This window comes from Marmota flaviventris, chromosome X (assembly GCF_047511675.1).
Source record: "Marmota flaviventris isolate mMarFla1 chromosome X, mMarFla1.hap1, whole genome shotgun sequence".
NCBI classification, from domain to species: domain Eukaryota; kingdom Metazoa; phylum Chordata; class Mammalia; order Rodentia; family Sciuridae; genus Marmota; species Marmota flaviventris.
The window spans coordinates 37202792-37228724 of record NC_092518.1 but is presented as its reverse complement, the minus strand read 5'-3'; the positions used below and the strand labels follow the sequence as shown (position 1 = coordinate 37228724).

General features: G+C 39.6%; 1 protein-coding gene across 1 annotated transcript; it reads right to left on the bottom strand.

Annotated features, from left to right (window-relative positions):
• Positions 1 to 18087: 18087 nt before the first annotated feature.
• Positions 18088 to 18657, bottom strand: Dusp21 (dual specificity phosphatase 21). Its single transcript, XM_027927247.2, has one exon. It carries the CDS (start codon positions 18655 to 18657, stop codon positions 18088 to 18090), a length of 570 nt encoding a protein of 189 aa, XP_027783048.2.
• Positions 18658 to 25933: the final 7276 nt, after the last annotated feature.

Below are 25933 nucleotides of genomic sequence, written 5' to 3'. Positions count from 1 at the left end.
TATGGATTTGAGCCAAATCATCTTCTTTTTGGTCTGTAGAAATCGCTTTAGTTAAACTTTCTGGAATCCAAATCGGCTGCTGTTCTCCCTGTGGAAACACACAAACAGACCCCCGACTCCAGACAATTACTGGGTCAGGACCTTTCCATTGTCCTGTTAGAATATCCTTACAAAGCACCTTGGGCTTATGTACATTTTTTGGACACATATGCCTTTCCGCAGCACTAAGCCCTGATGAATCCAAATTTAAAAAGTTTAGAGTAAAAAGGGTTATTTTAAGTTTATCTTTGGGGAATATATACCCCTTCCCAATTCCTTCTTTTTGCTTTAATAAGTACATTTTAATAGTTTGATGAGCTCTTTCAACTATGCCTTATCCCTGTGGATTGTATGGGATTCCTATTATATGAGTAATGCCAAATGTTGAGCAAAATTGTTTAAAAGAGGTAGAAGTATAACCAGGGGCATTATCTGTTTTTAACTGTTTTTGGAACGCCCACAGTGGCAAAATTTTGTAAGCAATGAGCTATAACATCTTTAGTTTTTTCTCCGGCATGAAGGGAGCCCATCAAAAATCCAGAAGAAGTATCAACTGTAACATGCAAATATTTTAATTTTCCAAATTCTGGCAAGTGTGTGACGTCCATCTGCCAAATATGGTTAGGTATCAATCCTCTAGGATTGACTCCAAAATTAACTTGTGGTAAAAAGGTCACACAATTTTGACATTGTTTTATTATTTGTCTAGCTTGTTCCTTAGTTATTTTAAAATGCTTTTGTAAAGTATTAGCATTGACATGGAACTTTTTATGAAAATTTATAGCTTCTTCTAGTGTAGAGAAAATATGTATGTCATGTGTAGTTTTATCTGCTAAATCATTGCCCAAACTAAGGGCTCCAGGCAATCCTGTATGTGCCCTGATATGTCCTATAAAGAACGGATCTTTTCTGTCCCAGATTAGACTTTGTATAGTGGAAAGCAAAGAGAAAACAGTAGAGGAAGGGGAAATCCTACCAGCATCTTCAAGGGATACTATAGCGTTAACTATATACTGACTATCGGAAAATAAATTAAATACAGAATCTTTAAACATCACAAAAGCTTGTAATACTGCATTAAGCTCTACCTTTTGAGCTGATTGTTTGGGTACTAAAAATGTAAAAGTTTGATCAGGTGTAACTATTGCTGCTGTACCATTATTTGACCCATCAGTGAATATATTTGGAGCATTCATGATAGGTATTTTTCTTGTCATTTTTGGAAAAATTACAGGATGCGATGACCAAAAAGACAATAAAGGATTAGATGGTAAGTGGTTATCAAATGAAACATTAGATTTGCACATGATTATTGCCCAAGTATTTAACTCATTAGCTAACTCATCAATTTGATTCATAGTATATGGAGTAATAATTTTATTGGGAGAAATTCCAAACACTCCCTTTGCTGCTTTTATTCCTTTGAGTATTAAGTGTCCTACAGCCTCAGGATACCTAGTAAGAATAGTGTTAGGAGAATAAGATAAATGTATCCATAATAATGGACCTTCTTGCCAAAATACTCCTGTAGGAATATTTTTTTGTTAGTAGTACAATAAATAATAAAGGCAAACTTATATCAAGTCTATCCAAATGCATATTTTCCATATATGTTTCAATGATTTTTAATGCCTTTCTTGCTTCAGGCGTTAACATTTGGGGTGAATTTGGATCTGATGGACTTTTAGGATATCAAATAAAGGTCCCAACTCTCCTGTTGGTATACCTAGATAAGGCCTTATCCAATTTATGTCTCCTAATAACTTTTGAAAGTCGTTAAGTGATTTGAGTTGATCTACTCGTATTTGAATTTTTGGTGGACGGACCATGGTTGAGGATAATAGAACTCCTAAATAATTAATTGGAAAATTTAATTGTACTTTATCTATTGCTATCTCTAGATTATAATTTTTTAATAAGTTTGTAAGTGTGGCATAACATTCTAGCAATGTGTTTTTAGCTTTGTGTGCTAATAATACATCATCCATATAGTGAAATATTTGTAGTTCAGGATTTTGATTTCTAAGTGGCTGGATTACTTTGTTAACATAAATTTGACACATAGTTGGACTATTAGCCATCCCTTGAGGGAGTACTTTCCATTCATATCTCTGATCAGGACCTTCATGATTTAATGCAGGGATAGTAAATGCAAAACGTGGACTATCCTCAGGATGAATTGGAATTGGAAAAAAAACAATCTTTAATATCTATAACTAAAACATACCAGGTTTTTGGCAAAGCAGACAATTGAGGAATCCCCAATTGAGCAGATCCCATAATAACCATCTCATTATTAATGGCTCTTAAATCTTGCAGTAATCTCCATTTACCAGATTTCTTTTTGATGACAAAAATGGGAGTATTATGGGGAGATACAGAAGGTTGTATATGTCCTTCCGCTAATTGTTGTTTGACCAGGTCATGGGCTGCTTGTATCTTTTCTTTAGTCAGGGGCCACTGAGGAACCCATACTGGTCTTTCTGATTTCCAAGTAATTTTTATTGTCTCAGTGGCCCTTTCTGAAAATCCAATCCATGTCTGTCCGTTCCTTGATCTATTTGTATTGGTGCTGCTATACCTTGTTCTTGTTTTTCTAATCTTTTTCCTTTCCTAAAACCTTGTCTAGTCATAATAGTGGGTGCATTTTGATTGATGTTATTTGTTAATGTCAAACCTAATCGATCTAGGACATCTCATGCTATTCTATCTCCTGGTGAAATTACTGATATATCCTTTGGAGAACTGGCTATAATTTTTATTTCACCTTCATAATCGGGATCAATTACCCCAGGACTTATCATAAGTCCTTTTAGAGTAGAAGAGCTGCATCCCAATAATAAGCCTACTGATCCTTTGGGAAGAGGTCCTTTTACCCCTGTGGGAATGATTTGAACTCCCATCTCTGGAGTTAGTACTGCTCTGGCGGAGGCGCAGATGTCCAACCCTGCGCTCCCTCTGGTTTGTCTGATGAGGGATCTGATGGACAATGTGTCCTGGGCACTACCCTGATGGGGTTGCTGGGTTCCTCCAGTGCTCCGTATATTTGTGGTTTTGGGCCCCGGAGCATTGGGCCCCCCTGTCCATTTTTTGGCAACGGAGCCCGATGCCTTTCTCCATGATATCGTGGATAAACACCTGGTCCTTGTTCGTTTTTTGATAGTGGATTACCCTCTATGGTGGTTTGAGAACGGCATTCATTAGCCCAATGTCTCCCTCTACGGCATCGTGGGCAAATACCCGGTATTCTACTCCTTTGATACCTAGTTTTGTTAAACCCTCCTCCTATGGGGCAATTCCTTTTAAAATGTCCTGTTTGTTCACAATTGTAGCATGTTCTTGGCCTGGCATCTAAAGCCTGTTTTACTGCAGCTTCCACGATTTGCCCTTGTTCATTAATGTCTCTGGCATCTAAAGCCTGTTTTACTGCAGCTGCCACGACTTGCTCTTGTTCATTAAGGTCTCTACATAATTTAATATATGTGTTTAAATCTTCATGTTTCCATGGTCTAATGACTTCTCTGCACCAACGATTCGCTTGCTCATAAGCCAGTTGTTTTATTAATGGCATTGCTTGTTCTGTATTCCCAAAAACTCTGGTAGCTGTTTGAATAAGCCTATCTACAAATTCAGCGTAAGATTCATTAGCTCCTTGTATTACCTTAGATAATTGACCTTGTAAACCTCCATGTCCTTGTAAAGTCTTCCATGCCCTAACCGCCTCTGCAGCAATTTGTGCGTATACGCCAGGATCATATGCAATTTGTTGCTGCTGATCCTCATAAGGTCCCTTTCCTAACAACATATCTAGATTTCTCTGAGGATAACCAGCTGCTGCATTTCGCCTAGCCGTCTCCTTGCAAAATTCCTCATTGGCAACCTTCCATAACAGGTATTGACCTCCATTTAGCACAGCTTTACACATATTAGCCCAATCTGCTGGCGTCATGTTCAAGTTGGTAATGGATTCGACCAAGCTTACAGTGAAGGGTGCTTGAGGACCATAGGTTGTTACAGCCTCTTTTAGCTGCTTCACTGTTTTGAAATTTAAAGCATGGTGAATTCGCTGCCCTCCTACCTCAAATACAGGGCATGTTAATATTTGAGATCCTGTCTCAGGATCCCAACTATCAACTGTGGGGGTTGGGAGCCTCCCAGCATATGGAGGTGGTGCTGTTGGTTGGACATTTACGCCCTCTGGTGATAGAAAGGTGTTAGTAGCAGTCTCCTGTTGTAACTTTTCCCCTGATGGCTTTTTCTGCTCTAAGCTTTCTTCCTCTATCTGACTAGCTCGAAAGACCTTCTCTGCCGCAGTCTGGCTGGGCACAATCAGAAGCCACTTGTCAAAAGAAACTAACTTTATTTTTAGAACCAAACACGCCAAACAAACCAGCCTCTCGGGAAAAACCCTCAGAGCCTCAACTGCCACCACCGGCTTTCCACAAGCCTGTCTCTCCCCCCACAAGCTTCTTTTCACCTCCCACAATCCTCCTGCTCTTGAGGCCGACTGGCTGGGTCACGTGGGCAGAGCCAAAAAGTCCCCCAATGAGCAGCTCCGTGGTCTGAAAGGGCAGGGAAACAGTCCAATGAGCATCACCGCAGAGGAGCCAATCAGCTAGATGTTGCTGGGGCCGAGGAGCCAATCAGCTAGATGTTGCTGGGGCCGCTGTGAACCAATCATCAGCCGGCAGCTAGATTGCTGGCAGCTGGAAGTTTGCTGGGGCCCCTTCGGCTGTGGCTCTCAACATCTCCCCCTCTCTGTTTAAACAACAAGCATGTGGCTTAGGGACCGTGCCTGTTAGGCAGTCCAATTCAACATATGGTCCTTACCTAGGCGTCAGCCTCCTGTCTTAGGTTGGTACCACTGCAATTGGATCATACCCGTCACTGACTACCGGTCCAGCATACAGCTATACTTGTGGATAGGCCTTTGCACCAGTGGGGGGGTGAGGTTCTTTGCCTCACCTCTGTTGGCCCCCAAATTTTAGACCATCACTAGTAGAGGAGGATGCAAAATGCCATGACATTAAGCCAATTGAGGGCTCCTTTGAAAAATTGTACCACCGGTGACATCATCAGCAAAAATACCCCAACACTACCACAAGTCGCTGCACCAACAGATAGTTCAAAATGCATACAGGTGAGCTCACAATGTGTCCAGGCAAGTTCTGCAAGCAGTTCAGTGATGGCTATTGTAGAAGGTGTAGATTGGTTTTATCTTTGACTTCACCAGCACTGGGATGAAGATAGGAATTCTGGCAATAATGGCTAAAGAAAAAATTATGTAACATTCCAGAAGGCACTAAAAGAAAACAATTTTCTTAACAATTTACATTGTCTTCACCGGCACTGGGATGAAGATAGGAATTCTGGCAATAATGGCTAAAGAAAAAATTATGTAACATTACAGAAGGCACTAAAAGAAAACAATTTTCTTAACAATTTACATTGTCTTCACCGGCACTGGGATGAAGATAGGAATTCTGGCAATAATGGCTAAAGAAAAAATTATGTAACATTACAGAAGGCACTAAAAGAAAACACTTTTCTTAACAATTTACATTGTCTTCACCGGCACTGGGATGAAGATAGGAATTCTGGCAATAATGGCTAAAGAAAAAATTATGTAACATTACAGAAGGCACTAAAAGAAAACAATTTTCTTAACAATTTACATTGTCTTCACCGGCACTGGGATGAAGATAGGAATTCTGGCAATAATGGCTAAAGAAAAAATTATGTAACATTACAGAAGGCACTAAAAGAAAACACTTTTCTTAACAATTTACATTATCTTTAAGAGAATTATTAAATATAATGAAAAGGAAAGGTGAAAGTAAACAAACAGATCTGTTAACCTTCTTTTTTGTTTACATATTAAAACAATCCTCAACAGTTGTTTACCCAATATAAATTAAACCATATAAATCACGTGAAAAAAAAAAAAATTTGGATCCATTTTATCATGAGCGCTCATCATATATGATATATGGACATTCAAACATATAACACAAAACACAAGTGTGCACACATAACATAATACATACAACACATAACATTATAGTAAAGGCCTTATAACTTTTTACAGGTGAAATCTCCATTGCAATGTTTAAAAACTCTATAGTCAAAAAATAGAACTGATCAGCAAAACATTAACCTAGGTCTGTATGAGCTCAAAAAACAAAATAGAACTTCATGATATGGCAAAGGGCAATAATAAAATAGATATTGAAAAAAGCATCCTGGTTCTGTTGCAGATGTAAGAATAGCCAAACTGGAGTTTTGGATATCAGTTGTTATGGATTTGAGCCAAATCATCTTCTTTTTGGTCTGTAGAAATCGCTTTAGTTAATCTTTCTGGAATCCAAATCGGCTGCTGTTCTCCCTGTGGAAACACATAAACAGACCCCCGACTCCAGACAATCACTGGGTCAGGACCTTGGTTAATCTCTCTGGAATCCAAATCGGCTGCTGTTCTCCCTGTGGAAACACACAAACAGACCCCCGACTCCAGACAATTACTGGGTCAGGACCTTTCCATTGTCCTGTTAGAATATCCTTCCAAAGTACCTTGGGCTTATGTACATTTTTTGGACACATATGCCTTTCCGCAGCACTAAGTCCTGATGAATCCAAATTTAAAAAGTTTAGAGTAAAAAGGGTTATTTTAAGTTTATCTTTGGGGAATATATACCCCTTCCCAATTCCTTCTTTTTGCTTTAATAAGTACATTTTAATAGTTTGATGAGCTCTTTCAACTATGCCTTGTCCCTGTGGATTGTATGGGATTCCTGTTATATGAGTAATGCCAAATGTTGAGCAAAATTGTTTAAAAGAGGTAGAAGTATAACCAGGGGCATTATCTGTTTTTAACTGTTTTGGAACACCCACAGTGGCAAAATTTTGTAAGCAATGAGCTATAACATCTTTAGTTTTTTCTCCGGCATGAAGGGAGCCCATCAAAAATCCAGAAGAAGTATCAACTGTAACATGCAAATATTTTAATTTTCCAAAATCTGGCAAGTGTGTGACGTCCATCTGCCAAATATGGTTAGGTATCAATCCTCTAGGATTGACTCCAAGATTAACTTGTGGTAAAAAGGTCACACAATTTTGACATTGTTTTATTATTTGTCTAGCTTGTTCCTTAGTTATTTTAAAACGCTTTTGTAAAGTATTAGCATTGACATGGAACTTTTTATGAAAATTTATAGCTTCTTCTAGTGTAGAGAAAATATGTATGTCATGTGTAGTTTTATCTGCTAAATCATTGCCCAAACTAAGGGCTCCAGGCAATCCTGTATGTGCCCTGATATGTCCTATAAAGAATGGATCTTTTCTGTCCCAGATTAGACTTTGTATAGTGGAAAGCAAAGAGAAAACAGTAGAAGAAGGGGAAATCCTACCAGCATCTTCAAGAGATACTATAGCATTAACTACATACTGACTATCAGAAAATAAATTAAATACAGAATCTTTAAACATCACAAATCTTGTAAAACTGCATTAAGCTCTACCTTTTGAGCTGATTGTTTGGGTACTAAAAATGTAAAAGTTTGATCAGGGGTAACTACTGCTGCTGTACCATTATTTGACCCATCAGTGAATATATTTGGAGCATTCATGATAGGTGTTTTTCTTGTCATTTTTGGAAAAATTACAGGATGCAATGCCCAAAAAGACAATAAAGGATTAGATGGTAAGTGGTTATCAAATGAAACATTCGATTTGCACATGATTATTGCCCAAGTATTTAACTCAATAGCTAACTCATCAATTTGATTCATAGTATATGGAGTAATAATTTTATTGGGAGAAATTCCAAACACTCCCTTTACTGCTTTTATTCCTTTGAGTATTAATTGTCCTACAGCCTCAGGATACCTAGTAAGAATAGTGTTAGGAGAATAAGATAAATGTATCCATAATAATGGACCTTCTTGCCAAAATACTCCTGTAGGAATATTTTTTGTTGGTAGTACAATAAATAATAAAGGCAAACTTATATCCATTCTATCCAAATGCATATTTTCCATATATGTTTCAATGATTTTTAATGCCTTTCTTGCTTCAGGCGTTAACATTCGGGGTGAGTTTGGATCTGATGGACCTTTTAGGATATCAAATAAAGGTCCCAACTCTCCTGTTGGTATACCTAAATAAGGCCTTATCCAATTTATGTCTCCTAATAACTTTTGAAAGTCATTAAGTGATTTGAGTTGATCTACTCGTATTTGAATTTTTGGTGGACGGACCATGGTTGAGGATAATAGAACTCCTAAATAATTAATTGGAAAATTTAATTGTACTTTATCTATTGCTATCTCTAGATTATAATTTTTTAATAAGTTTGTAAGTGTGGCATAACATTCTAGCAATGTGTTTTTAGCTTTGTGTGCTAATAATACATCATCCATATAGTGAAATATTTGTAGTTCAGAATTTTGATTTCTAAGTGGCTGGATTGCTTTGTTAACATAAATTTGACACATAGTTGGGCTGTTAGCCATCCCTTGAGGGAGTACTTTCCATTCATATCTCTGATCAGGACCTTCATGATTCAGTGCAGGGATAGTAAATGCAAAACGTGGACTATCCTCAGGATGAATTGGAATTGAAAAAAAACAATCTTTAATATCTATAACTAAAACATACCAGGTTTTTGGCAAAGCAGACAACTGAGGAATCCCTGATTGAGCAGGTCCCATAATAACCATCTCATTATTAATGGCTCTTAAATCTTGCAATAATCTCCATTTACCAGATTTCTTTTTGATGACAAAAATGGGAGTATTATGGGGAGATACAGAAGGTTGTATATGTCCTTCTGCTAATTGTTGTTTGACCAGGTCATGGGCTGCTTGTATCTTTTCTTTAGTCAGGGGCCACTGAGGAACCCATACTGGTCTTTCTGATTTCCAAGTAATTTTTATTGTCTCAGTGGCCCTTTCTGAAAATCCAACCCATGTCTGTCTGTTCCTTGATCTATTTGTATTGGTGCTGCTATACCTTGTTCTTGTTTTTCTAATCTTTTTCCTTTCCTAAAACCTTGTCTAGTCATAATAGTGGGTGCATTTTGGTTGATGTTATTTGTTAATGTCAAACCTAATTGATCTAGGACATCTCGTCCCCATAAATTTACGGGAAGATGATCCAATACATATGGCTGTATAGTTCCTTCACATCCTTCAGGATCCTTCCAATCTAATACCATTGCACTTCTATGGGGATTAGTCGCCACTCCTAGGCCTCGAAGCGTTTGAGTGGCTTGTTGTAATGGCCAATGTTTTGGCCATTCTTGACGAGAGATGATGCTAAGGTCTGCACCTGTATCCAGTAGCCCATTAAATTCATGTCCTTGAATATTTAGTTTTAGCATGGGGCGAGAATCTAAATTTAAAGAAAGCATAGCCCAATCTACACCTGTGGAACCTAATCCCTTGGAACCTCTTTCTACAGTACGACTGGAAAATTTATCATGTAGGCTGGGTATTATTAGTAACTGTGCAATTCTATCTCCTGGTGAAATTACTGATATACCCTTTGGAGAACTGGCTATAATTTTTATTTCACCTTCATAATCGGGATCAATTACCCCAGGACTTATCATAAGTCCTTTTAGAGTAGAAGAGCTGCGTCCCAATAATAAGTCTACTGTTCCTTTGGGAAGAGGTCCTTTCACCCCTGTGGGAATGATTTGAACTCCCATCTCTGGAGTTAGTACTGCTCTGGCGGAGGCGCAGATGTCCAACCCTGCGCTCCCTCTGGTTTGTCTGATGAGGGATCTGATGGACAATGTGTCCTGGGCACTACCCTGATGGGGTTGCTGGGTTCCTCCAGTGCTCTGTATATTTGTGGTTTTGGGCCCCGGAGCATTGGGCCCCTTGTCCATTTTTTGGCAATGGAGCCCGATGCCTTTCTCCACGATATCGTGGATAAACACCTGGTCCTTGTTCATTTTTTGATAATGGAGTACCCTCTATGGTGGTTTGAGAACGGCATTCATTAGCCCAATGTCTCCCTCTACGGCATCGTGGGCAAATACCTGGTATTCTACTCCTTGGATACCTAGTTTTGTTAAACCCTCCTCCAATGGGGCAATTCCTTTTAAAATGTCCTGTTTGTTCACAATTGTAGCATGTTCTTGGCCTGGCATCTAAAGCCTGTTTTACTGCAGCTGCCACAATTTGCCCTTGTTCATTAATGTCTCTGGCATCTAAAGCCTGTTTTACTGCAGCTGCCACGACTTGCTTTTGTTCATTAATGTCTCTACATAATTTAATATATGTGTTTAAATCTTCATGTTTCCATGGTCTAATGATATCTCTGCACCAACGATTCGCTTGCTCATAAGCCAGGTGTTTTAGTAATGGCATTGCTTGTTCTGTATTCCCAAAAACTCTGGTAGCTGTTTGAATAAGCCTATCTACAAATTCAGCATAAGGTTCATTAGCTCCTTGTATTACCTTAGATAATTGACCTTGTAAACCTCCATGTCCTTGTAAAGTCTTCCATGCCTTAATTGCATCTGCAGCAATTTGTGCGTATACGCCAGGATCATATGCAATTTGTTGCTGCTGGTCCTCATAAGGTCCCTTTCCTAACAACATATCTAGATTTCTCTGAGGATAACCAGCTGCTGCATTTCGCCTAGCCGTCTCCTTGCAAAATTCCTCATTGGCAACCTTCCATAACAGGTATTGTCCTCCATCTAGCACAGCTTTACACATATTAGCCCAATCTGCTGGCGTCATGTTCAAGTTGTTAATGGATTCGACCATGCTTACAGTGAAGGGTGCTTGAGGACCATAGGTTGTTACAGCCTCTTTTAGCTGCTTCACTGTTTTGAAATTTAAAACTTGGTAAAATCGTTGCCCTCCTGCCTCAAATACAGGGCATGTTAATATTTGAGATCTTGTCTCAGGATCCCAACTATCAACTGCGGGGGTTGGGGACCTCCCAGCATATGGAGGTGGCCTTGTTAGTTGGACACTTACATCCTCTGGTGATAGAAAGGTGTTAGTAGCAGTCTCCTGTAGAGGTGGTGCTGTTGGTTGGACACTTACACCCTCTGGTGATAGAAAGGTGTTAGTAGCAATCTCCTGTTGTAACTTTCCCCCTGATGGCTTTTTCTGTTTTACACTTTCTTTCTCTGTCTGACTAACTTGAGAGACCTTCTTTTTTACTTGAATCTTTTCCTCTGTCTGACTAACTTGAGAGACCTTCTCTTTTACTTGAATCATTATGTCTTCTCCTTCCTCTACCATTGTCTGAACTGAAGGCTTTGGACTAAGCAAACAAGATACGAACGTCCACAATGGCAATGTGCCAACTGGCAGAGTCCCTGGGCTTTTCTTTTCTATTCTTTTTAAATCTTCACCATGATGGTTCCATTGTGATATATTTAACAACTCCTCCTTAAAAAGCCATGGGCTACATTTTTGTATTGTATCAACGTATGCCCTGACTGCTATTGATTTTACTGGGATGCCTCCTTCCTCTAACAATTTACTTAACACTCTTTCAGTTTGTTGTTTACTAATTTCTGATCCCGTATTTCTACTATAATACAACCCAACAAGATGACGCCAAACAAAACCGAGACAGAATGAAATAAAAAGGGAACAACAAAAAGTCATTATAGCCTTTCTATCCTCCTGACATGTGCATCCGTCCTTTCTCCCTATCTGTTCCTCAGACGTAAATAGTTTTTCCTCAGATGTGAGCGGTTTTTCTTCCGTCTCACTCATCTCCAGGGACAGGCAACTTAAAACAAAAGTGAAACAAAATAACAAAAGAAGAATCTTAAAATGGCTACCCATCCTCTCGCCCTGCCCTCAGGGGCGAGCATTTCACTTACCCTCAGTCGCTCCCCGTGCGAGCCACCAGATGCCGCAGTCTGGCTGGGCACAATCAGAAGCCACTTGTCAAAAGAAACTAACTTTATTTTTAGAACCAAACACGCCAAACAAACCAGCCTCTCGGGAAAAACCCTCAGAGCCTCAACTGCCACCACCGGCTTTCCACAAGCCTGTCTCTCCCCCCACAAGCTTCTTTTCACCTCCCACAATCCTCCTGCTCTTGAGGCCGACTGGCTGGGTCACGTGGGCAGAGCCAAAAAGTCCCCCAATGAGCAGCTCCGTGGTCTGAAAGGGCAGGGAAACAGTCCAATGAGCATCACCGCAGAGGAGCCAATCAGCTAGATGTTGCTGGGGCCGAGGAGCCAATCAGCTAGATGTTGCTGGGGCCGCTGTGAGCCAATCATCAGCCGGCAGCTAGATTGCTGGCAGCTGGAAGTTTGCTGGGGCCCCTTCGGCTGTGGCTCTCAACACTTCTCTTTTACTTGAATCTTTTCCTCTGACTAACTTGAGAGACCTTCTCTTTTACTTGAATCAATATGTCTTCTCCTTCCTCTACCTTTGTCTGAACTGAAGGCTTTGGACTAAGCAAACCAGATACCAACGCCCACAATGGCAATGTGCCAACTGGCAGAGTCCCTGGGCTTTTCTTTTCTATTCTTTTTAAATCTTCACCATGATGGTTCCATTGTGATATATTCAACAACTCCTCCTTAAAAAGCCATGGGCTACATTTTTGTATTGTATCAACGTATGCCCTGACTGCTCTTGATTTTACTGGGATGCCTCCTTCCTCTAACAATTTACTTAACACTCTTTCGGTTTGTTTTTTACTAATTTCTGATCCCATATTTCTACTATAATACAACCCAACAAGATGACGCCAAACAAAACCGAGACAGAATGAAATAAAAATGGAACAACAAAAAATCATTATAGCCTTTCTATCCTCCTGAAATGTGCATCCGTCCTTTCTCCCTATCTGTTCCTCAGACATAAATAGTTTTTCCTCAGATGTGAGCAGTTTTTCTTCCGTCTCACTCATCTCCAGGGACAGGCAACTTAAAACAAAAGTGAAGCAAAACAAAAGAAGAATCTTAAAATGGCTACCCATCCTCTTGCCCTGCCCTCAGGGGCGAGCAGTTTACCTTATCACTTACCCTCAGTGGTTCCCCGTGCGGCCCACCAAATGCCGCAGTCTGGCTGGGCACAATTCAGGAGCCACTTGTCCAAAGAAACGAACTTTATTTTTAGAACCACACACGCCAAACAAAACAGCTCCTCAGGAAAAACCTTCAGATCCCAACTGCCACCACCGGCTTCCCACAAGCCTGTCCACCTCCCGCACTCCTCCTGCTCTTGAGGACAATTGGCTGGGTCGCATGGGCGGAGCCAAAAAAGTCCCCCAATGAGCAGCTCCATAGTCTGAAAGGGCGGGGAAACAGCCCAATGAGCATCACCGCAGAGGAGCCAATCAGCTAGAAGTTGCTGAGGCCGCTGTGAGCCAGTCATCAGCTGGCAGTCTGAAAGGGCAGGGAAACAGCTCAATGAGCATCACCGCAGAGGAGCCAATCAGCTAGAAGTTGCTGGGGCTGCTGTGAGCCAATCATCAGCTGGCAGTCTGAAAGTTTGCTGGGGCCCCTTTGGCTGTGGCTCTCAACAGTGAAGCGTAGTATGTGAACTTGTTTGGATCTTCTTTGAGAAAGAAAAACAGCTATATCGGGCTGGGGATGTGGCTCAAGCGGTAGCACACTCGCCTGGCATGCGTGTGGCCCGGGTTTAATCCTCAGCACCACATACAAACAAAGATTTTGTGTCCGCCGAAAAAAACTAAAAAAATAAATATTAAAAAATTCTAAAAAGAAAAACAGCTATAAAAGACATTTGGAGCATGAGTGGGATAATTTAAATATGAATCAAATTAGGGAATTGTTGTTAATTAACTGGCTCACATTTGATGATATCGTACTTATTATAATGTTCTTATTTTTAGGTGATGCATTTTAAAATATTTGAGGATGAAATATGATATCTGCAACTTACTCAAATAGATCACAAATAAAATTACAATGAGTAAAAGAGAAAACAAAAGTGATAAAAGATAGTTATTGACTCACATAAGTGGAGCAAATACAAGTGTTCCTTGTAGTATTCTTTCAATTTTCATGGTGTTTCATAATTTTTTAGTGAAAAAAATTAGGGAAAAGTTTTAAAAGTGAAAAAAGCATAAATTAGTAGAAAATAATAATAAAGTTTTTATAATTATGCAATGGAGAAAACATTTAATATATTATTCATTCAGTTAAAGCCTTATAGATTCAGCTACATACAAATTAAAACTTTGGGGCCAGGTGTGGTGACAAATGCCTGTAATCCCAGTGACTTGAGAGGCTGAGGTAGGAGGAACACAAGTTTGGGGCCAGCTTCAGCAACTTATTGGAGTCCTAAACAACTTAGTGAGACCCTGTCTCAAAACAAAAATAAAAAGGGCTGGGGATATGGCTCAGTGGTTAAGTACTCCTGGGTTCAATCCCTAGTACTAAAAAAAAAAAAAAAAATTAAAACCTTTGAATCCCAAGTAAGTACCATTAAAAATTGACATGAATGGCATCATAAAGTGGGAGAAATACATGCAACATTCTTTAAATTTTTATTTATTTATTTATTTTTGCTGCAGTGCTAGGAATTGAACTTGGAGCCTCATGCATGCTAGGCAAGTGTTCTCACCACTGAGTTACATCCCCAGCCCTTCATACATCATTTTTAACAAGAAATTATCTTGTATTTCAATTATTACAACTGAAAAGAAAAAAAAAAAAGATTTATATTCTGATAGAAAAATGCCTAAGAGCATGAATGGATGACTCACAAAAGAAGGAGAAAGATAATGTGAAATACCTCTTGTTAACTGCTTGGTTGTTTCTCAGCCTTCATCAGAGTTGCTTGCTAAACATTCAGCTTCTTCAGTCTGTAGTGATGAGGCCCAGGTATCCATATAATAAAAACTCCCCTAGTGATTTGTAATCACACTTTTCGGGAAACAAGCAGGTGACTAAAAAAAAAAAAAAAAAAATCCTTTTTTTGGTCTTAGAAGAAATGTGGGAAAACAGAACCCAGTCTGAATGTCAGGTCTTCACTCCTGACCTGTGTGTTGCCTTAGGCAACCTTAACCATATCAATACATTGTGAGTAATAACTACCTTGAAGGGCTATTATAAGGATTAGACATTGCAAAGTGTCTAGTACTGTGGCTGACATATAATTGCTTCCTAAGAAATGGTGGTTATTATTTTCACTGTAATTCATATTCTAACAGCTATGATCTTTTTTTTTCCAGATGACATGATCTTCTTCTTTGTGCATGTTATAGTACTTTATATATAATTGCCCCAAGCTGGAAACATCCCTGTTCTAGGTTGTATTTTATCCTTCCCCCTCCCCTGAAATATGTTCAAGTTCCAACCCCAGAACGTAAGAATATGACCTCATTTGATAATAGGTTCATTTTAGATGTAAAGTTTTGATAAGGTCATACTAGAATGGGCCCCCAATCTGATTGGTATCCTTATAAGAAGAGGGAAATTTGGAGACAGATATGCACAGATGGAAGATGGATGTAAAGACACACTAGAAAAGATGTGACCACTGAGGCAGAGTGATATATCTACAAATCAACAAATGTCAAGGATTGCCTGCCAGTACCAGAAGCTAGGAAAAAACAAGAGTACTCTCTTTACAGTTTCCAAAGGATGCATGGCCCTGTCAACTCCTTGATTTAGGACTTCTTGCCTCCAGAGCTATGAGAAAATAAATTGCTGTTGTTTTAAGCTACTGAAGTTTTGGTATTTTGTTATAGCATCTCCTATGAAACTAATACAAACCCTAATATCCTTCAACAGGTGGATGTAAAACAACTGTAGTATGATCATACAATGAAACGCAGCATGGGTAAGCCTCAAAACATTCTGAGCAAAAGAAGTCACTCTCCAGAAATTATGTCTTGTATAATTCCATTTATGTGATATTCTGTTAAAGGCAAATATATATGAAGAAAGATAGATCAGTATTTACCAGAGGTTGGGGTTTGAGTAAAAAGGGGAAGCATGAAGGAAATTTGGGGAGTTATGAAACTACTCTGTATCCTGATTGTGGTAGTAGTTAACCTGAATCTACATGTGTTAAAACTCATTAGACTGTGTGATGAGTTCATTTTATGATATGTTAATTTAGATATTCAAAAAATGGAAATACCCACCCACCCATGCACATGTATATACTCAAATGTTTTTCTTAAAAAAAAATACTTTTAAAGAAATTTCTCATCTTGATTTCTGTCAGAAAGATTACTTTGTGGGTACTTTGCCACATCAACCCTTTTGTTCTGTGGGCCTGTTTTTCCATCTATAAAAAGAAGAGGATCTATCTAGAACAGCAATTTTCATTCTCTGCCCCTCCCCACTTCACTTCCTTTGTGGGGTGTAGGTGTGGGGAAGGGTATGGGGAGAAAGGGTTTTTGAACTTCATGGGGGGCGGTTGGGGGTCTGCTTCATCTTGAGCGATTGTGCTTTTTTTATTTGTCAAAACAAAAAACAAAAAAAACAAAAACAAAAACAAAAAAAAAACAACTCTGGATTAGAATAACTGGACCCAAGTCAGAAATCCAGGCATTTGGGGAATTTGAACAATCCTGTATTCCAGGGCCTACTTGTGAGGCTCACTCATTCAGCTCTTTGGCAAGTGCTCTCCAAAGGATCCTGGTGGTTAGCAAGACTAGGGTGCTGACTCTGTCAATGATTCTAAATAAGGCCTGGGGTGGGAGGGTGGGGGTCTAAACACAAAAGAACCTCTGAAAAGGCTCTAAATCTAGGCTTCCTCTGAAGTAGTGTCTAAAAGGACCTTAAATCATTTGTTTTTATTCATTGGATGATTACTTAGAAGAACATTTTGGAAAAAACAAAAGGCTGTACACGAGAGGGAGAACTGCCATTATAAGGATGAATGTGCTAACCCCCGGCCAAAGGAGCTAAAGAGTTATGATTGTCCTTTATTCTGAGTGTGTCAAGCACCCTCACAACAACTACTTCAGAGAAGGGTTGTGGTTGCTTTGACAGGAAACTGAGGCTCTGAGTGGCCCCAGCTCACAATGGCAAGAGATTATAGAGGTGACAGGGCTCGGTCATGTCCAGCAGATCCAGCCTTCCAGTCCAAGGTCCATGAGAGGAACCCCTGAGGTCTATTGTCAGCACATGCTTTAGGAAACAAACTAATGTTCCTTTTCACAAAAGCTTGTGAAGGGCTCACTGAGGACATGTCGAGACTTTGCCAGCGCTCAAAAAAGTATTCTCAACTTTATAAAGTGGAATGGTTTCTTCAAAAACTAATACCTAAGCTAAGCATGGTAGTACATGCCTATAAGCCCAGCTACTCTGCAGGCTAAGGTAGAAGTATAACAAGTAACAAGTCAGCCTTAGCAATTTACTGACACCCTGTCGCAAAACAAAACAAAAACAAAAACAAAAAAACTTACAGGGGGCTGGGGCGGGGTGGGGGTGGGGGGTTGGTAGCTCAGTGGTAGAGTACTTGCCTAGCATGTGCAAGACTCTGGGTTCAGTCCCCAGTATTGCAACACAACAAACAAATAAATAAATATGCTATAGATAAGCAGAGTTGGGCCACTGTGGTTGAAGGTGGTAAGGGTGACCTGAGGATACCCTAGGGCTTCTGGAGCCCAGCTTGAAGGCTTCAGGCCATTTATGCAGTAGGTTGGCACTCACTAGGAGAACTACAATGGTTACTATCATGTCTAAGGCTCTGACTTTGGCTTGGGGTGAGTGGGGGACTCATTCCTGGGTTACTCAGCTTGTGTCAGAGCTCAGGATTCCTGTTCTGTCACATGCAAAAGGTGCTACTGGCAGGTCCATCTAAGCTGGGCATTACTTGCATTACCCCTATTCCTACTAGGCCCCAGCAGCCTGACTTGCTCCTTACAACATAAGAAACATTTCACTATCTTATATCAAATGATTTTTATTCTTTGAAGATAAGAATTACTACATTAAAAACTCCAACTCCCCCTTTTCTTGCCCATCTACAAAGCCTCCTCTGATTTTCTTTACCAACCATACGCCAACGTTCATGTTCAGTCCTGATGTAGGGTCCAGTACAGATGTCAGGGGCTAGCTGGAATGGCTCACAGCGTCATCATCAATCCAACTTCCTTCTCATAGATGTCAGGGATCATTCCCATTGGGGAGTCAATCATGTGTACAGTATTCTTACTAAACAACTTGAATTCATAATGGATCAGTTGTTCCCAAAAACCGTTGTTGGGCCCAATGATGGGCCGGCATGACTTGGTCCACGTGTGGGCGTCCAGCAGGGACATGACATGGTATTTCATGAGATAAGCGAGGCAGAGGGCAGCTGAACGGCTCACCCCTGCAGCGCAGTGGAGCAGCGTGCGGCCCTGTTTCATTTTCACGCTGTGGATGTGATCAGCAATAGGGTCAAAAAAGTCATAGAGGTGTGAAGTGGGAACATCCGCCACGGGTACCTGTACGTATTGAATGTCCTCGAAGAATGTGTTTACTACCTCTACTGAGACATTGATGACCGTCGTGATGTGATTGCTGGACAGCATGTGTTTGTTGTTGGCAGCCACACCGTTACTGATGTAAAGGCTGCTGGTTATTTGGGACAGGTCATGGATGGAGGGCTGCAGGACCGCCTGAGATGGAAGGGGACACGAAGATGTGGCCATCAAAACAGCACGTCAGCGGTCTCTCTGTATCAGGTTCAGGGCACCAACTTCACGAGGGACTTTAGGAAAGTAGCTTCTCTATGAAGTCTTGGGTAAGAGTCTGGGAGGAAAGAGGACCAGTTAATGATCACCACCGTCTACTTTTCCATCTCGTAGTCACAATCCCCAAGGACCCAGCGCTCTAGTTTCCATGGCAATAGTAGCAAGCTGAGTGCGGAGGACACACCCCCAGCCGAATCTTTAGAACCCGCTGCCCGCCACCCCCATCTCTCTCATAGTTCTTCATAGTCATTTATGATTCAATTATCATTTTGCACTGAACACAGTATCTATGAATGCTTCTGTTTCATTAGTGTTGAAGAACAGGACTTACACTTTCTCACAAAAGTATCATTTTAAGTTGGAGAACAATATTTGGCTCACGTGATATGCTAATCTCTATAAAACTGCAGCAAGTTATGGGTTTGGCTGAGCTTGGTGGACTGATGGGATATTTCTTTGTTGATTGTAACCATAGAATTGTATTCGTGCTTACAAACAGTTCAGGACTGGCTGAAGGGAGCGTTACTAACTGATTTATAGCCCTTTATCTATGGTGAAGTTGGCCTATAGTGGGCAGTTGTGACTAATTTAGCAGTGTCACAGTCCATTTATACCTACAGCTCAAATGATTTATCACTTGATTTTACTTTATTACCTGAAACGACAGCTCGAATTATCTTGTCTACTTTCTTCAAAAAGTATGCCCACATGCTTTGTAAACTACAAGTCACTTTGACCATCATCAAGAAATCTTCTCAGTAATATTGAACATTCTGGAATAAGATAATGCTGCATTGTAATTGGGCCCAAAATGATTTTTTAAATGCTACCTAATATTTACATTTTCTTGCAGCTGAAATTTTTGACTGAAAATTGAAAAGAACCAAAGCCTAAAACCAACAAATTGTTTCACAGAACAGCCAGAGATTCATATCCTTTACTCCCATTCCATCATCGTTTTGGTTTATGTCATTATGAACAAAGATAAAATAGATGCCAGTCTGTTAAGATGGTCAGGGAAATGATAACCTCAAAACACAACACATTTTTCTTTTTCTCAGTTGTCATAATCAAATTTATTTTACATTACTTAAGCTGTCAGTTCCCACAAACCTATCTAGAAGAAAACAGAAAACAAATACCAGATAAATATGAAAACTACTTATCACGGACAGCTTAATTTAGCTAAAATTATTTAAATGGGTTTAGTAAAGCTCAGTGGGAGAGTATGTGCTTAGCATGCACAAGGCCCTAGGTTTGATCCCCTCCATCAAAAAGGAAAAACAAACCAGATGCTGTGGTGTTCACCTATAATTCCAGCTACTTGGGAAATTGAGGCAAGAGGATCAAAATTTCAAGGCCAGCCTAAGCAATTTAGAGAGACTCAGGCTCCAAATAAAAAGGATTGAGAGTACAGCTCAGTGGTAGAGTGCTTGTCTCACATGTGCAAGAGCCTCAGTTCAATCCCCAATACCACAAAAATAAAGTAATTAATCTGAAATAAATAAATAAATAAAAGGGGTTAGTCTAACAGTTGAGATACGGCATCAGAAGGAGCTTTGTAATAATCTAAGGCCTGAGACGAGTTTTAGAGCCTATTTTATTTAATAAATAAATGCTTCTTAAACTTTAAAAATGTAGTAATGTTGACTGAAATAATTTCAGACACTGTTCTCAAAGACAAGCATGAAAGCCATGTGCGGAGGCGCACACCTGTAATCCCAGCGACTCAGGAGGCTAAGGCAGGAGGATTGTGAGTTCAAAGCCAGCCTCAGCAAAAGCGAAGTGCTAAGCAACTCAGTGAGACCCTGTCTCTAAATAAAATACAAAATAGGGCTGGGGATGTTTCAAGTAGTTGAGTGCCCCTGAGTTCAATCCCCAGTAACCCCCCCACAAAAAAACAAGCATGACTTGTATTAAATAAATTTATTTATTTATTTTTTCAGTCAATATTCTGTGACACACTTTAATCTGAGGGATTTGGATATTTTAAAATTCCAGTATGGGGTGTTTCTCCCTCAGTTTGGAAACAGATCACTTTTAGACTCCACTTATCTCTATCTTTCCTAGTTATTCAGTGAGAAAAATGTATAAGGGACTTGCCCAAGGACACCCCCTTCTTTCCACCATTCAGAATAGTTGTGGATGTTAAGAACTAGCTAATATTTAGATTTCTCAATTCAGTAGTCAAGGTACTTTTCAATCTCATATAAACTTGCCTCTCATTCATTCATCAGATTTTTATTAAGAATCTTTTGTGTGTTAGACATTTTAACCTATGCAAATTCTCAGTTCTGACCAAACAAATGAAATATTCCCAGTTAGTACAAGAAGTATATTCTTGGCTCCTCACCTTTTCTCACACCATTCCACTCTCCAGAGAAAATTTACTCCTCTCTGCTTCCTGAGTCCTATCCAGGCTTCAAGACTCAGCTGGATTAATTTAAGAAGATGGGCTCAGAATTCAATCTGTGTCAGATACAGTTCTAACATGGTATAGATCCAACACAACATGGGCTGTGATTTCCAGAGCTCATAGTTTGGTCAGAGAGAGAATCATGGAAAAGTACAGAAGACAGAGGGGTAGATTGAGCCCTTCTTTTCCAATTCATATCCCTTTCATTTCTTTCTTTTGTCTAAGTGCTCTGGCTAGTGTTTCCAGGACTATGTTGAATAGAAGTGGTGACAGAGGGCATACTTGCCCCAGGTTTTAGAGGAAATGCTTCCAATTTCCATTTAGAATGATGTTGGCCTTGGGTTTATGTTGAGAGCCACAGCCGAAGGGGCCCCAGCAAACTTCCAGCTGCCAGCAAACTTGGGCAGGTTTAGCATATGTAAATTTTACAATGTTGAGATATCCTACTATCTCTAGCTTTTCTAGTGTTTTGAACATGAAAGAGTGCTGTATTTTGTCAAGTGCTTTTTCTGCATCTTTTGAGATCATCATATGATTCTTTTCTTTAAATCTGTCCATGTGATGAATTGCTTTTATTGATTTTCGTATGTTGAACCAACCTTGCATCCCTGGGATGAACCCCACTTGATTGTGGTGCACTCTCTTTTAAATATGTTTTTATTTGCAATTTGCCAGCATTTTATTGAGAATATTTTCATCTATGTTCATCAGGGATATTGGTCTGAAGTTTTCTTTCTTTGATGTGTCTTTGTGTGATTTTGGTAGCAGGGTGATACTAGCTTCACAGAATGAGTTTGGAAGGATTCCCTCCTTTTCTATTTCATGGAATAATTTGAGAAGGATTAGTGTTAGTTCTTCTTTGAAGATCTGGTAGAACTTGGTAGAGCATCTGTCTGGTCCTGGGGATTTCTTTGTTGGTAGGCTTTTGATAGAGTCTTCAATTTCATTGCTTGAAATTGATTCTGTTAAAATTTTCTATGACCTCCTGATTCAATTTGGGTAGGTCATATATCTCTAGAAATTTGTCGATGTCTTCAAGATTTTCTAATTTACTAGAGTGTAAATTTTCAAAATAGTTTCGGATTACTGTTTGTATTTCAGTAGTGTCTGTCATGTTATGTCCTTTTTATCACGAATTTTAGTAATTTGAGTTTTCTCTCCCTTTCTCTTTATTAGTATGACGAAGGGTATATTAATTTTGTTTATTTTTTCAAAGAACCAACTTTTTGTTTTGTCAAGTTTTTGGATTTTTTTTGTTTGTTTCAATTTCATTGATTTTAGTTCTGGTCTCAATTATTTTCTGTCTCCTACTGTTTTGGTGCTGATTTGTTCTTTTTTCTCTAGGGCTTTCACAGGCAATGTTAGGTTATTTATTAGTTGACTTTCTATTCTCTTAATGAATGAGCTCAATGCAATAAACTTTCCTCTTTGAATTGCCTTCATAGTGTCCCAGAGATTTTGATGTATTGTATTGTTATTCTCATTTACCTCTAAGTATTTTTTGTTTCTACCCTGATTTCTTCTGCTATTCATTCAATAGCATATTATATAGTCCCCAGGTGTTAGAGAAGCTCCTATTTTTAAAATTTTATCATTGATTTCTAATTTTATCCATTATGATCTGATAGAATGCAGGGTATTATCTCTATTTTTTTTTTGTATTGTTAAGTGTTACTTTATGGCATAAGATATGGTCTATTTTAGAGAAGGATTTGTGTGCTGCTGAGAAAAAGTGTATTCGATCATTCATGGATTCATTCATGGATGAAGTACTCTATACATGTCTCTTAAGTCTAAATTATTGATTGTATTATTTAGTTCTATAGCTTCTTTATTTAGTTTTTGTTTGGAGGATCTATTGAGTGGTGAGAGAGATGTGTTAAAGTCACCCAGTATTATTGTGTTGTGGTCTATTTGATTCTTGAAATTGAGAAGGGTTTGTTTGATGTATATAGATGCTCCATTGTTTGGAGCATAAATATTCATGATTGTTGTGTCCTGTTCATGTATAATTAACTCCATTAAGCAGTATAAAGTGTCCTTCTTTTTCCCTTCTGATTAGCTTTGGCTTGAAGTCCATTTTATCTAATATGAGGATAGAAACCTCTGCTTGTTTATGAGATCCCCGTGAATGATATTTTTTTCCCATCCCTTAACCTTCACTCTGTGGATGTCTTTGCCTATGAGGTGAGTCTCTTGGAGACAGCATACTGTTGGGTCTTGTTTTCTTTTGGGGGGGATTGAATTCAGGGGCACTTGACCACTAAGCCACATTCCCAGTCCTGTATTGTATTTTTTTTAAAAAAAATTTTTTTAGGATGTTGATGAACCTTTATTTTATTCATTTATTTATATGCAGTACTAAGAATCGAACCCAGGGCCTCACACATGCTAGACAAGCACTCTACCACTGAGCTACAACCCCAGCCATATTTTGTATTTTATTTAGAGACAGGGTTTCACTTAGTTGCTTAGCATCTTGCTTTTGCTGAGGTTGGCTTTGAACTCTCAATCCTCCTGCATCAGTTTCCTGAGTCACCGGGATTACAGGCCTTCACCACTGTGCCCAGCACAGGTCTTGTTTTTTAAATCCAATCTGTCTATGTCTTTTGATTGATGGGTTTACATTTGATGTTATTATTGAGAAATGATTTTAATTCCTTGTCATTTTTATTTATTTCTGGATTTTAATTCGAATTTGTTTCTCCTTTGATTGACTATTCTTCTAGTGTAATTCTTTCCTTTGCTGGTTTTCAGTTTTAATTTTTATTTCTTCTTCATGAAATATTTTATTGAGAATGTTTTGTAGTGCAGGCTTTCTAGATTCACATCTTTTAACTTTTGTTTATCATGGAAGGTTTTTATTTCATCATTAATTCTGAAGCTTACTTTTGCTGGGTTATTCTTGGCTGGCCTCCATTTCCTTTTAGAGCTTGGTATATATTATTCCAAGACCTCCTAGTTTTGAAGGTCTGAGTTGAAAAATTAGCTGAGATCCAGATTGGTTTCCCTCAAAGTGTTACCTATCATTTCCCTCTGGCAGCCTTTAAATCCTATCTTATTCTGTATGTTAGGCATTTTCATAATAATGTGCCTTGGTGTGAGTCTGCTGTAATTTTGTATATTTGGGGTCCTGTAAACCTCCTATATTTGATTTTCCATTACGTTCTTTAGGTTTGGGAAACTTTCTGATATTATTTCATCAAAAATAATTTCGTTTGTATTTCCAAGGCTTCATCTAGCCTGATAAATCTTAAATTTGGTCTTTTCAGGTTGCCCCATATTTCTTGGAAATTCTGTTCATGGTATCTTAACATCTTTTCTCCATGGTCAATTTTATTTTCAAGATTCTATATTTTGTCTTCATTGCCTGAAACTCTCTTCCAAGTGTTCTAGTCTGTTGGTGATGCTTTTTATTTAATTTAAAATTTGGTTTATTGACTCTTCATTTTGAGAATTTGTTTGATTTTTTTCCTAGAATCTCTATCTCTTTATTGAAGTGATCTTTCACTTGCTGTATTTACTTTTTGATTTCACTCCTTACATTGTCCTTTACCTAGCAGATCTGTTGAACTATGTACATTCTAACCTCTTTCTCTGACATTTCTTCCACTGTAGTGTCAATGGATTCTGTTATTCAAGTGTCTTGGTTTATTTGGGGTGAATGTTCCCTTGCTTTTTCATGTTGTTTGTATGTCTACCCATCTAACACTATGGATCTGAGGCAGTAGAGATTCTACCCTGTGAATTTATAGTGTCCCTGAAGATTTCACTTTTTAAGGGGAGACAAATAATAGCAAACAATATACAGCATTCAACCAATGATGTCTACAATGTTGTCACAATAAACAGAAATTATATTATCAGTTATTGCCTACAATAAAAACAGCAAGTTAGCAAAAGGATTTATAATCTCAAATGGTGGAGAGAGATAGACAGAAGTGATATAGGATGTGATGATTATGAGGGAGGAGAGAGAAGTAAAAAATTAAAGGAAGAGTGAAAGAGACAACAATAGAGATTGGCTTCTAGCAGAATAAAAGAGAGAAAGAGAATAAAGAGAAACAGATAAGGGGCTGGGGTTATAACTCAGTGGTAGAGCACTTGCCCAGCATGTGTGAAGCACTGGGTTTGATTCTTGGCACCACATATAAATAAATAAAGGTCCATCAACAACTAAAAAAAATTTTTAAAAAAGAGAAACAGATAAGTATGAATATATATATTTTAAATAAAAATAAAGGAACACGAGAGCAGGCCCAGCGGCCTGCTGAGGGGCAGAGCCGCCCCCCACCCCCCTCGCCTGCCAGGTAGGGGAAGGGTGACCACCGACAGAAAAGGCCCAGTGGCCCAGGGCGGGACAGAGCTTCCAATCACTCCTGCAAGGTAGGCGGGCCTGCGACCCACCGGCAGAAGAGGAGCAGTCGCCTGCTGAGAGGCTGAGCCGCCCCCTCCCCCTGCGCCGGCATAGTAGAGGGAACTGGGACCAAAGACAGAGCAGGCCCAGCGGCCTGCTGAGGGGCAGAGCCGCCCCCCACCCCCCTTGCCTGCCAGGTAGGGGAAGGGTGACCACCGACAGAAAAGGCCCAGTGGCCCAGGGCGGGACAGAGCTTCCAATCACTCCTGCAAGGTAGGCGGGCCTGCGACCCACCGGCAGAAGAGGAGCAGCCGCCTGCTGAGAGGCTGAGCCGCCCCCTCCCCCTGCGCCGGCATAGTAGAGGGAACTGGGACCAAACACAGAGCAGGCCCAGCGGCCTGCTGAGGGGCAGAGCCGCCCCCCACCCCCCTCGCCTGCCAGGTAGGGGAAGGGTGACCACC

What these genes read in the sequence shown, in the direction of transcription:
- Dusp21 (XM_027927247.2), bottom strand. Translation starts at nt 18,657, where the DNA reads ATGGCCACATCTTCGTGTCCCCTTCCATCTCAGGCGGTCCTGCAGCCC.